Below are 13,057 nucleotides of genomic sequence, written 5' to 3' on the forward strand. Positions count from 1 at the left end.
CCCTTCAGGGCAAAAAAATCCAAGGCCAAAATATAAAAAATAAAAGGCCAACAGTATTCAGGCGTTGGTCCTCTAGAGCCTCATCTCACTTAGACCTATGCTTTTATGTACAAGTCCCAATATCTTCTCTGAATTTATCTCCCACAAGGTCTATATCCTCTAAAAAGCCTCATCTCCTATACTACTGCCTTAATAAACAGATTCACCTCTGGGATTTCTTTCTCCTGCTCTGAGCAACAACCCCCATGCAACTCCACTCACTCTCCCTCCAACATTTGTATTGAGTGCATCATCAGGCACACCCAGGATATCAAAACAAGCTCTCCATCCCCAGCTAGCACACTTCCACCAACAGGGACTTCAAACTGTGCGTAGCTTCTGTCCTACTTGCAGAGGTACTGTCACAGAGTTCTCTTCTCCACATGCTTAAAACCACCTTAGGAAGTAGTTTTATCTCCAGCTACTGGCTGAAGAAAGAAGGACTAAAGTGAGGGTTCCTCATTTCGTATGAGGGGACCTATCTTTGTATTATCCAGGGCATCTAAAAGTGGGCCATGAAATCTATAGCTCTAAATAGGATAGAGTTCAAAAGATTGTTCTAGAAACCTTCCAGCACTTGAAGAGATCAAGATGAGGGCTGCTGTTTGCCACCCTAATCTAGACAACATTTTGTAATTAGTGCAAAAATAAGCCCCTTTGGTGCACCCCAAACCAAATATCCTTTTGCTTTGTCCAAGCATTTCCTGCTGCAATAAATTACCTCTTAGGTATCACAAGCTAAATATCCTTAAACATTTCCACATACTTTCTCACCCAGCCAAGCCTGCTGTTTTACAATAAGCAAGATGTTCTATGTACAGGAATATCACAGAATACCTCAGGAGAAAAGAAGTCCTAGTCACAGAATAAAAACGAAAGGTCACCCATTATTTGTACTGCATTAAGCACTCATAAATCCATTACTTAAGGCCATCCAGAATGAGTAGATTTGTATTGTGGCTTTCAAGGTCTGTGAATTACACAGTCATCAATAAAGGACAAGGAGAGAATACAGAAGAGGGCTTATAACCTTTTCTCTTTCTATTTACTGACTGCAAGGTTGGTGGGAGAGAGGAATGAGTTCTATTTTTGACAACATTTCCCCATAGAGAAGTAAAGCCTGAGGTGCTAACTAAAATTATTTCATTGTCTTTTTAAGTAATGGACTCATTAATTCTCATTGATATTGATTAGTGGAGGAAAATGCATTACATTCTAATTAATGAGACTGTCTTAGTAAAAGGGAAAATGCTGCATAAAGTTAATTTGATTTTATAAATGATTTTATTAATGAAATGGTTTTATATGAAATTTGAGACAATTTAGTACATTAACAAAATTCAATATGGGAAGCAGGCCTAGTTGGTAATGCTGTCTTATCTTGAAAAAATTTAATAGCTACTGGTAAAAATATGCAAAGGAAAGGATGGTTCTTTCTATAAGGGAAAACTTCTACCTTAATGCAAAATAGTTTAAAAATTAAAGAATATTGTACTGAAATACACAAAAAAAATCTTCATTCTTGTGGGACACAGATCCCTGGAAGGAGATGCACACCACACAGTAACCTGGATCTTAATATTCAATCTGGGGCTTGGCTCTTCACCCAGAAAATATGCCTTTTATAACCTTGAATTTTGTAGCTGTTCCTTTTTAGGGATTTTACTTTAGTGACACCATTTGTTTCGTTATATATGTTACATGAAGGGTTGTTAATGTGTGCTTTTTCCAAAACAATTTAATGAGTATCAGATGCTATAAATCAACATAAAATTAGCAGTCACACAATACCTCTCTTACCTGGAGCAATGAACTGTTTAACATTGGTGAATCTAGACTTATCAGCCACACTAGCCATAAAGCAGCCCTTTGGCACGGTCCAGTCATTGGGCTTGCTGGCTTTGTCTCTATCTTCTGCTGTTTCATATACTTCTATATGAGGAGGTTTCTCAGTTAGATTCTTGCTATAATGACTTAACCCATACTGTGCAATCTGGATCGGGTAGAAATAGCCTTGAGGTCCCCATTGTGTAGATAAAGGTACACCTATAAAGTAGAGAAACAAAATAAATAACCATGTCCATACATTTATAAGTTTGTTTGAACACTACTCTTCACTGTTTTACTTCTGGGGATATAAAGTTATCAGCAAAATTTGAGCTTTCTCATATAGTTTTCATATTTAGTAAAAAAAGAGTACCCAAATTAACCAGATAGGAAAAACAAAGTTAAGCATTCATTTACTCGCATTCATTATTTGTTGACAGGCAGCAATGTAATGTTGTAGATTATCTTTTAAACTGACTTTTTATGAGTGGTACTTCTGCTCATAGCTATAGATGTTATGTTTTATAATCCTGCTTCAAACATTCAAGTTTTGCGCAACTTAAATACATGTAGATAATGTTATCATAGTTTTATTCTAGAGTATCAATCCTGAAATTTTCTTAAACATTTATACTTAACAGTCAAGTTAATTACATATCATCTCTCCTCCAATATCAAGATGTGGTCTCATAAGTATATAATCTGATGGTTAAAGCATTTGCGTAAGAACCCAGTTACGATTAGGCAACTTAAAAGTATAAACAAGCTTGCGAAGCTTTTTCATATAGGTAATTCTTGAGAACAAGGAGTATTTTTTTTTTAAAATATATTTTATTGATTTTTACAGGGAGGAAGGGAGAGGGATAGAGAGCTAGAAATGTTGATGAGAGAGAAACATCGACCAGCTGCCTCCTGCACACCCCCCACCGGGGATGTGCCCACAACCAAGGTACATGCCCTTGACCGGAATCGAACCTGGGACCTTCCAGTCCGCAGGCCGACGCTCTATCCACTGAGCCAAACCGGTTTTGGCATGAGAACAAGGAGTATTTTTAAAAATGAATTAAAGTTGTATGTTTAAACAGATTCTTGAAATAATTCATTAATAGATTATCCTCTTATAAAGTTCTAAGGAACAGTTATACATGCTTGGTGTCCGTATTTTATTTATTTTAGTAATTCCCTACATGGGAAATACAATCACACCACATTGCACAGACTATTGAATTGCTGCATCATGGGGTATGTGTTGAGACATAAAGTCCTATCTGTATGTAGTTCTAGTCCCAGCAGAAACTGGGAACCTATAAAACTATATGTGCTCTGATATAGTTTCAACACAGTTTAGGGGCCACAGAGGTGAAGAAACCTAGGCTACAAGTAAGCTTTTTAGCTTCTGAATTCCTTCTCCAAGGGGAGATATTTTTTTCTAAAATTCAAACAGAATTATTTTCATTTCATAAAAGGAAAGCTTATACAGTCTCATTAAAGATGGTTGATAACTATAATAATATACAACTGGCATGAGAACTGATAGACTGATCAATGGAATAGGCCAGAAACATACTCTGGTATTCAAAATACTTTAGTATAATGATAAAGCTAGCATCATGAATCAGTGGGGAAAAGAGGAGATTATTTAATACATGTTAGGAAAAAAGTATAAAGACAGACCTTACCCTTTTACCATTTACCAAAGCATTAACCACCTTAGCTGGATTAAAAAAGTTAAATGTAAAAAAACCAAAACCATAAAACTATTAGAGAAAATACAGAGGAATAGTTGATTATGGTGTGGCAAATGACTTTCTAAGCTTAAAAGGAAAAGGTAAAAAAAAAAAAAAAAAATCCCTAAGCTTAGTAAATAGAACTGAAAACTTCTAAAGTTAATAAATCATAAGTAAATGAAAAGTCAAATTCAATTACAAATCCTAGGTTTGAAATACAAGTTCAAATTGGACACTAATATAATCATAAGAAACCCCCACTGCTCCAAATTTGAAAGACAATATGTAATAGACTATAGTTCAGAATAAGTTCAGAGAAAAGGGTATCTATGGATTGTCTAGTTCTGAGGACTTTAAACCTCCACCCAGAGATGATGCCTGGCTAATCTGGTAACAAGACTGTATTTGGGACATTGATGGCTCCACTGAATGGTCTCTGTTTCTTTTCAATCTCCTCTCATAGGAAAATAACTGTATATTTTAACACAAAATTTCTGAAGATCCTGTGCCTTGGCCTTACTGGTGAGAATTTTTGATTCTGAGGCAGATTAATGGAATAATCCTATTTGATCAAGTATGATCTTATTGTAGCTCGTAAGTCACAATAGGAAGTTGCCCCAGGTTGAGAATAAATTGTTCTTCTCTGCTAAGTCAGAGTGATGAAAGGTCTCTTGATGGTAAATTATGTATGTACTTGCTTTCTAATTAATACCTATAGTATCTTATTCCCCAACACAATGACGATAGAAAAATGCAGTGAAGCAGAGATACCAACCTTCTACCCCACTTATGCACTTGACTCTGTCTCGGACTTCCACGTTGTAGCCTTCAAAGGACATAAATACACCATCAGGGTGATAAGGAGCTCTTTGTGCATAGACTTTGGAATAGCTATGAGAGAATTCAAACCGATCATAGCCATCATACTGAACTACCTTTCCATAAACATCAAAATATTTCTCTATCCAACTGAATGGAAGAAAGATTTCATTCCCCTCTCGTCTCCCTTTAATTGTGTGGTCATCATTTATGAGACAGTCAATTTCTTCATATTTGAGTCCTAACACCTTGCTTCCCCCATTGCTATTGAAGCCCCCAGCGACAGGGGGTGCTTTCTGCTGTTCCTGAAGAAATGCCTCCTCGGACTGTTTGGCCAGATGGTTCACATAGTTGTTACTCTCAGATGCTGCTGCTCTTTTTTCTAATCCATCCACTCTGAAGCCACCACTCAGGTGCCGTGGAAACTGGATCGCTTTGTCGCTGGAACACTTATTCCACAAAAGTACTGTGACCAAAGTGAAGAGTGCGCAGATGATAATCAAGGTTTTATAGTTGACCCGAGCTGCCAAGCAACGCATATTCAGACCATACCTATGGAGTCAAGAAGAAAAATTCATGCAAAGATGTATTACTGCCGATAGTCCACAAGATAAGGCTTTATTTTTTATGTTGAATTACCACATTAAGGAAATTTTATTAATTGCATGTAATCTAATCAGATTTAAAATTATGAACTCAAAGTTTTTGGCATGACAAAGAAAAGGCAAGAGGTGCTTTCCCCTCTTAAAATGCTCACTTGGCACGAGCCTCTAAAGCAGAGATTCTCAAACTTTCTGTTTGTAGCTCCATTTGTATCACAGTAATTTTTTCACAAAGCCTATAGGTCCAAATAAATATCTAATAGTTCCATTTATTAAGTAGTTGGGCCCAAACAACTTAACACATTTTTTTCTTAACATCTTAGTAGCTATTTAAAACACATAACAGGTCTTATTAAGGTAAACTCCAACATCCATGTGGCCAAATCCAACAGTGAATTTTTAGTGCTCATCCTACTTGACCCCTTCACAGTATAAAACAGTAAATGATTCCTTGGCTTCTAGGGCACCATTCTGTCTTGGTTCTCCTTATACCCCAGTGGCTGCTCCTCCTCAGTCATCTTCAGTCATCCCTTCTCTTCTCCCTGAAACTAAAATGTTGGGAGTGACATAGGGTCCCAGTCCTCAGATCTCTTCTTTCTCTCTACTCATTTCTAGGAGATCTCACCCAATTCCATAGCTTTAAATACAATTCATATATTCCCAAAATTCTATCTCCAGGCCAGTCCTTTCTTCAGAACTGCAGACATCCTATCTAATTAAGAGGGAATATGCTAATTGACCATCATTCCATCACAAAGATGGCTCCACCCACAGCTGAGGCCAAGTTCCCTTAAGGAGCCTTAACGAGCCATCAGCAGGGACCAGAGGCTATGCCCTCCCCTGCCCCCGTGGGGCTTGACAGGGGACCTCAGGCTGTGCCCTCTGCCCTGGCATCAGGCTGGGAGACCTCAGGCCACGCCTCCTGCCTTGGCACCAGGCTGGGGGACCTCAGGCCATGACCCCCACCCTGGCACCAGGCCAGGGGACCTGAGGCCATGACCCCTGCCCGTTGGGGCTTGACGGGGGACCTCAAGGTGTGCTTCCCGTCCTGGTGCTGGGCTAGGGGACCTCAGGCTGCTTCCCCTGCCCCAGCGCCAGACCGGGGGACCTCAGGCTGTGCCCCCCCACCAGGTTGGGCTTGACAGGGGACTTCAGGCCGTGCCCCCCAACCCAGCACCAGGCCGGGGGACCTCAGGCCACACCCCCCACCCCAGCACCAGGCCAGGGGACCGGAGGCTGCGCTCCCCCTGCCTGGCGGGGCTTGACAGGGTACCTCAGGCAGTGCTCCCCACCCAGTGGGGCTTGACGGGGGACCTCAAGGTGCACCTCCAGTGCTGGGTCGGGGGAACTCAGGTTGTGCCCCCCGCTCAGCAGGGCTTGATGGGGGATCTGAGGCTGCGCGCCCCCTCCTGGTGCCGGGCAGGAGGACCTGAGGCTGTGCACCCCCCCGCCTGGTGGGGCTTGACGGGGGACCTCAGGCCATGCCCCCCACCCAGTGGGGCTTGACAGGGGATCTCAGGCTGTGTCCCCCACCTGGCGGGGCCTGACGGGGGACCTCAAGGCACGCCCCTCACCCCATCTGGGGGACCTCAGGCCACGCCCCCGGTCCTGACGCCAGGCCAGGGGACCTGAGGCTATGCCCCCTGCCCAGCAGGGCTTGACAAGGGGGGGACTGGCCGGGTCTGGATCTAGCCCAATGTGGGGTTGGGGACGGCCGAGTCTGGGTCTCACGCGATTTTGAGGCGCATGTGGGTGGGGACTTGATTCTGGGTCCCCCTTTTAATGTGCACGAATTTCATGCACCGGGCCACTAGTATATATCTAAGTTTCAATCTAACAACTGACATCTTTAGTTGGAGGTCAAATAGACTTCTGAAATATAACATCCAAAACTTAACTCCTAATCTTTTCCCTCAATCTGTTCTCATTTCTTACTGCTCAGACCAGAAATCTTGACTCCTTTGTTGCTTACCCCATATCCAATCAGGCAGGAAATCCTATTGGCTCTACCTTCAAATTATGCCCAGAATCTGACCTCTTTCTGTTACTACTATTACCACCAAATCAGAGCCACTGTAATTTTTCATGTGGAATACAGCAACGATGTCCAACCTGGTCTCTGTGCTTCTATCCTTGCTCTACTATTCTACCCCCAAGTCTATTTTCAACACAGCAGTCAGAATGATGCTTCTGAATATAAGCCAGATCATGTCATTCTGGTCATGATGGGAGAAGAATTTGATGCTGTTGTCCCTGCTGGTCATAAGGTGTACCAGCCAGTTGAGATTACATGTAAGCGGTCCCAGGTTGCCTGTTGCTGAGGTCATTGAGAAATATGAAAAATTATGAGTTATTTATGTGCAGTATATAGAATATTTCAGCCTGCTGAGAGTAAAGGGAGTGGTCTCATTGCTGTTTACTATGGTAGCTCTGTCATTTATTTTGTGGTATAAATCCACAACTACTTATTTTACTGTTTGCAATCCTCCTTCCCTTTTCCCTCTCAATAAACCCTTTTGGCACCAATGAGATTTTTTAAAAAGCCCCTAATGAAAATGTTTAATGAAAATGTACACAATGAATTTCTGTTTTACAAGAAGGTTGATGGTGAATGTGCAATCCATTTATTTATTTTAATTCCAAGAGAAGTTAACTTTGAGCCCTTGCCTGTCTGAAAACAACTTTATTCTGCTCTCACCTTTCATGAATAGTTTGGCAGGATATAAAATCCCTGGTTGCTAGCATTTTCTTCCAAATGTTGTAGGCAATATTTTACTGTCTTAAAGCATTAAATGTTACTGATGAGAAGTTTGATTTCAGACTGATACTTGTCACTTTGTATATGACTTTTCTCTGGATCTTTTATCCTAGGAATTGTGCAGGTTCATGTGTTACAGTATTATGTCTGCATTACTATTTCAGTACTTGGTGTGTCCTTTCAATCTGAAAACTGGTGTCCTCTTATTCTTGTTTAATCAATGTATCTTCTTGTAGCTTTGAGTATATTAGTTTCTCTTTTATAAAGTTCTCTCTGGTTACCTCTATTTTCTCCATTGGCATTTTTCTGATTATTTTAGACTCTCTTTCATGCCATTAGTTTTTCTCACATGCCTGGTGATCTCTGGTTACTCATTCATATTTAGGCCTGAATGACTCATTAGCCAACATAGATTTTCTCTGTTACTGTCAAGATGGTCTGTTTTTTTTGTTTTTTTTTTTCCTAAATGGCTCTCCTGAGGGGGCCTCTGTGTGGGCTAGGTATACAGTGTTCCTTTAGGATGTGTAGGTGGGGAGCCAGCAGGCCCTCTAAATGCCAGAATAAAGATGGCTTTTTGCTTTGTTCTGGGGACATAACTTGTACTCAGAAGCCTTAGTACAATTTCTTTGAAAAAAATGTCTGGTGCTTTGCCTGGGTTCATGCCAGCTAGCTGTAGTCCAAGTGCAGGGGTGAGAGAGGTATGGGAGGTGAGATGAGGGATATACTTGTGCCTTCTTATACTCAAAAAGAGATCCTGAAATCTGTTCAGTTATCACTCTTGGGGAGTCTTCCTATTTATTGTTATTGGCTTCTTCACTTCTTATTTTCTATACATTTTATTTCATCAGAGCATCAGGAGGCAAAGATATGGGTTTAATCTTGAAAATCATACAGATTTTAAGAGCTAGAATACAATCACATTTTATCATCTGCATTATTAGTATGAGAATATGTGTTGAAAATGCTAAAAAACAAAAACAAACAAACAAAAAAACACAAAAAAGAAAACAGTGTGGCATAAGCAAACCTTCAGAAGTCATATATTTATACATTGAGAATTTCCTTATATTGTAATTCCAAGAGAAGTTAACTTTGATAAACTGATAATAAATGGTGTTTATTTCAGAAAAAAGGTCCTTTATTAAAAACACTTACCTGCCAAAATTTGAATCATTTGTCAGCTAAACCTAAAATGTAGACCAATTAAAGTAGAAATATAAAGTTTTTTGTCGCATCTTTGAGAAGTGCCCATTCTCCACGATTCAGGTGAGAGTAACCCTGCTTGTGAGAAGTAGGCTACCATTATGATGAGGCACATGAGGGGAAAGTAAAGAAAAATCAAAGTTAAAAACTTTCAATAACCTTTATGCCCAGATTTTATCTGATGCCATTCCTCAATCAAAGCAATCAGGGCTTCTTAGAGAAATGGATGATTCCAGGTCTGGGGCCTTGCCATAACAGAAAACTTTTCAAATATCAATGGAATCATAATTCAGAAATCAAAAAAAGTAGAAGAGGTCAAATAAAAGAAGATTGGAAATATACTGATAATCACTGAAGCTGAAAGATACCTTGGAGGTTCACTGTATTTTTCTCTATACTTTTATGTTTAAACATTTCCATAATTTAGAAAACTAGAATCATAGCAAAAAGATACAGGACAGGAATCAACCTGAAAGGTCCCCTTCCCCACTAGTAGAGTTGGGAGAATTAAGATGACCAAACCAATAGCCTCATATATTAAAAAATCCTATTTTATAGAAAAATTATTGCTAATAAAGGAGAAAATATTTTAAATAAATTATGGGCTCCCTCATTAAATTACTAATTTAGGCAAACATTAGAGTAAGGTATATGTTTGATACGGACATAGAGATTCATACTGTGCAAAGTAACACCAAATGTATTGTTTTCTAGTCACAAAGGAGAGAAAGATGAAATGCTACAGTGAAGGATCGAATGGTCATTACCCTAATTCAGTGGTCAAATTCACTCTCATTAATGGTGACTCATCTAGATACTGTGTCTCTCTTTTTTTTTTAATTGAATTCATTGCAGTGACATTGGTTAATAAAAGTATACATGTTTCAGGTATACAATTCTACAATACATCTGTATATTGTATTGTGTTGTTCACCACCTCAAGTCGAGTCTCCTTCCATCACCTTTTATCCCCCTACCCCCACTTCTACTTCCCTCCACCCCTCTTTCCTCTGGCAATCACCGTACTGTTGTCTGTGTCCACGAATCACCCTTTTTTTCCCTTTGCTTAGTACCTCACCTATCTCACTCAGTCCTCACTCCCCCTGACAGCTGTCAGTCTGTTCTCTGCAGATACAGTGTCTCTTGATGAGTTAAAATAAAAAGTATATAACCTATCACATAGCCCAACCAAAAATGTTTAACTTAAATCTCTCAGGCCTTAAGACTTAACTTCTAGTTAACAGGAAATACAAGGTATAGAGGGACAAGTTAAGTATGGGAGCAACCAGATACATTTAGAAGGTAAAACATCCTGCAGGAGAGCTAGCCTTGTCTCCTCAATAAGTTTAGAGGTATACAAAGAAAAAGGGGACTAGATTCAATTGAGAGAGAATGACCAATTATTAGGGTAAGGTATATGTTTGAGAAAAAAAAAAAAAAATATATATATATATATATATATATATATATATATATATATATATATCAGAGAGAGAGAGAGAGAGAGAGAGAGAGAGAGAGAGAGAGAGAGAGAGAGAGAGAGAGATGTAAGGCATATAGCAACCAGATGTGAAAATTTGTCCTACACCAGGAAATTTGACTATGGACTTGATAAGAAGGAAAGATGGAAGGACATATGGAGAGATACTGTTAAATAAAAAAAGGTTATAAAACAGCAATATAGTATGATCTCATTTTATTAAAAAAGCATATTTTCTAATTTTCATAATTATATTTATTGTTTTTAACTGTATAAATTGAAAATTAAAAAGGTCAAAAATATTGTTAAAATATTGAAATAAAAAAGTGTAAATTTTAAGTTAAAAATGTGTATAAGTATTTAGCTTTCAAAACAGGCACTGACATTTTTGGAGAAGGGGGAGAGATTGGTGAGATAGAAGAAGGATGGAGAGAAAGAAAACCCTGATATTGGCATGCGGTATTAACTACCAAATCAGGCTTAACTACCAAGAAGGAAGCCTGTTTAACTGGCTTATCTAAAGGTAAATGTGAACATTTTATTATAATGTTGCTCAAATTGTAAAAAACTGACCATAGAAACTTTCAAATTTCAAAAAGTAGCCTGCATTGACATTTTGCTAAGTATAAATGACAGTAACTTTAAGAGCTAAAACGAGGGTTTTCTGCTGAATGGTGATAAGCTTCCTACTTAACTTTAAAGCCTTTGCCATATCTATGAACTAGATTAACCTTTCAAGTTACAAGAAAAGTTTAAAAAAACCCATAAGTAAAAAACTTTGAAACTTCATCTATTGCTGACCCTAAAGGTTTATTTTCTTAGAAACATAATGCAATAAAATTTGATTTTAGTAACTATGGAGATCTGAAATAGAAAATAACATTCAGTAAGATCATAAAGAAACTGGAGAAACTTTGCAGAAATAGATAAAAATTAGGGAAAACAAAATATAACTTAGTTTTTCTTTGGGAGAACAAACTGTTCTCTTCTAAAATGATTTGCAATTCAAAGAACTCTTCTGTGATAATTTACTTTTCAAATTCATTTTCTTAACAGAATATTTCAAATAACCACTAGAGTAATAAACAGTAAAACTGTGAATATCACCATGAATTTTTAAAATATGAAGGTCATATTTCAGTTAAGAACAACCTTAAGATAAGTTTGTACAAGATTTCATTGAAAGAAATCATTGGCTTTTTCTTTCCTCTGAATAATGTAGACCAAAGGTTGCTTGCTCATTATTTAATTATTTATGTATCTAACAATTTACATTTGTTATAATTCTTTGTTACCAAGTAAATAAAAGGAATAGTAGTTGCTCAATAGATAATCAAACTGACTATGTATATGGAAAATAATGTTATGAGACAAAAACTACAAAAAAGTTACATAAATTTGGTATGAAACATAAAGAAGGAAGCCTGTTTAACTGTCAGTTAACTTTTTAAAGTGTTGAGGAAAGCTTCAAGGTGGAATGAGTAGAAGATTGACAGACGAGTATTTGCACTTGCTATTCCTTCTGCCTGGTACTGTTTCCCCAAATATCCAGTGGTTTGCTCCCTTATTTCTTCAAGTCCCTGCTTAAGGGTCAATATGTCAAAGAGACCATTTCTGACCACCTTCCTAAAATAGCAGTTCTCACCCCGTCATTCTCCAGGTCCTTACTCAGCTTTATTTTCCTTCTTAGTATTTATCACCACTTGATACTATATATATATTTAGATTATTAGCCATCTCCAATCCACTAGAATCTAAATCCCACAAGGACTGGGATTTTGTTTCTCCTGGATCCCCAGCGGCTAGAAATTTGCCTGGTTCATAGGAGGCATTCAATATAGATTTGGTGAATGAACGAACAATGTTAAGTATGCAATTTTAAAAATAACAGACATTTAAAAGAGACAACTTTGTTTTCTTTCCCATATTTGGGTATTCTGAAATCATAATTCAAATAAAAATGAACATAATGGATACAATAGAATATGGATTGTGATGCTGTATATTGGCCAACTCTTTAAAACAGATTTACAATTTAATTACTGCTCTTAGTAATGTTCCATCTGTTTACTGTTTGATAGACCAAGATTTAAATTACACAAATGGTTAAGCATTCTGTGATAATTCTAATTCAGAGGAGAACTGCCTAATATTTCTGGTGGTCAGGCCTCTTCCAATAATGTAAACAAGCAGTATTCTCTGGCAATTACAATAAAGGACAAACTGAGAAGGTAATTCTGCTAGTCCCCATTTTTTAGAATAACAAAAGTTAAAGTAATCTTTGATACAAGTGGCCTATAATGCATCAAATAAGATTATATTTCTAGGTACACATCCCAAAGAAATTGAGTAGGGAGTATATGGTATACTATATTATTTACATTTCAGAAATGAAGAGGCTAAGGTATAATAGCCCACAATAGCTTCACTAAAGAGGAGGACAGGAATAAAGCCAAAATAAATGAGAATTTAAACCTAATTAAAAATTGTATTTCTCCTATTTTACAGATGATAAAACTGAGGCTATGTGATGTTAAGTAATTTACCCTAGGTCACAAGATTACTTGATAGTTCACTTGAGATTTGAATTCAAGTTTGTTTG

The 13,057-nt window shown here is 37.9% G+C and overlaps 1 protein-coding gene across 1 annotated transcript in view; it reads right to left on the reverse strand.

Annotated features, from left to right (window-relative positions):
• Window positions 1–13,057, reverse strand: part of GLCE (glucuronic acid epimerase) — a 106,341-nt gene that overhangs the window by 7,027 nt on the left and 86,257 nt on the right. Inside the window, exons 3-4 of the mRNA XM_008139083.3 lie at window positions 4,369–4,964; window positions 1,840–2,085 (exon numbers count right to left, since the gene is read on the reverse strand). Of these exons, the coding sequence (XP_008137305.2) occupies window positions 1,840–2,085; window positions 4,369–4,951 (829 nt within the window). The 5' untranslated portion in view covers window positions 4,952–4,964. The remainder of the gene's footprint in view (window positions 1–1,839; window positions 2,086–4,368; window positions 4,965–13,057) is intronic.

The sequence above is a fragment of the Eptesicus fuscus genome, chromosome 5 (genome assembly GCF_027574615.1).
Source record: "Eptesicus fuscus isolate TK198812 chromosome 5, DD_ASM_mEF_20220401, whole genome shotgun sequence".
In the NCBI taxonomy this organism is placed as follows: domain Eukaryota; kingdom Metazoa; phylum Chordata; class Mammalia; order Chiroptera; family Vespertilionidae; genus Eptesicus; species Eptesicus fuscus.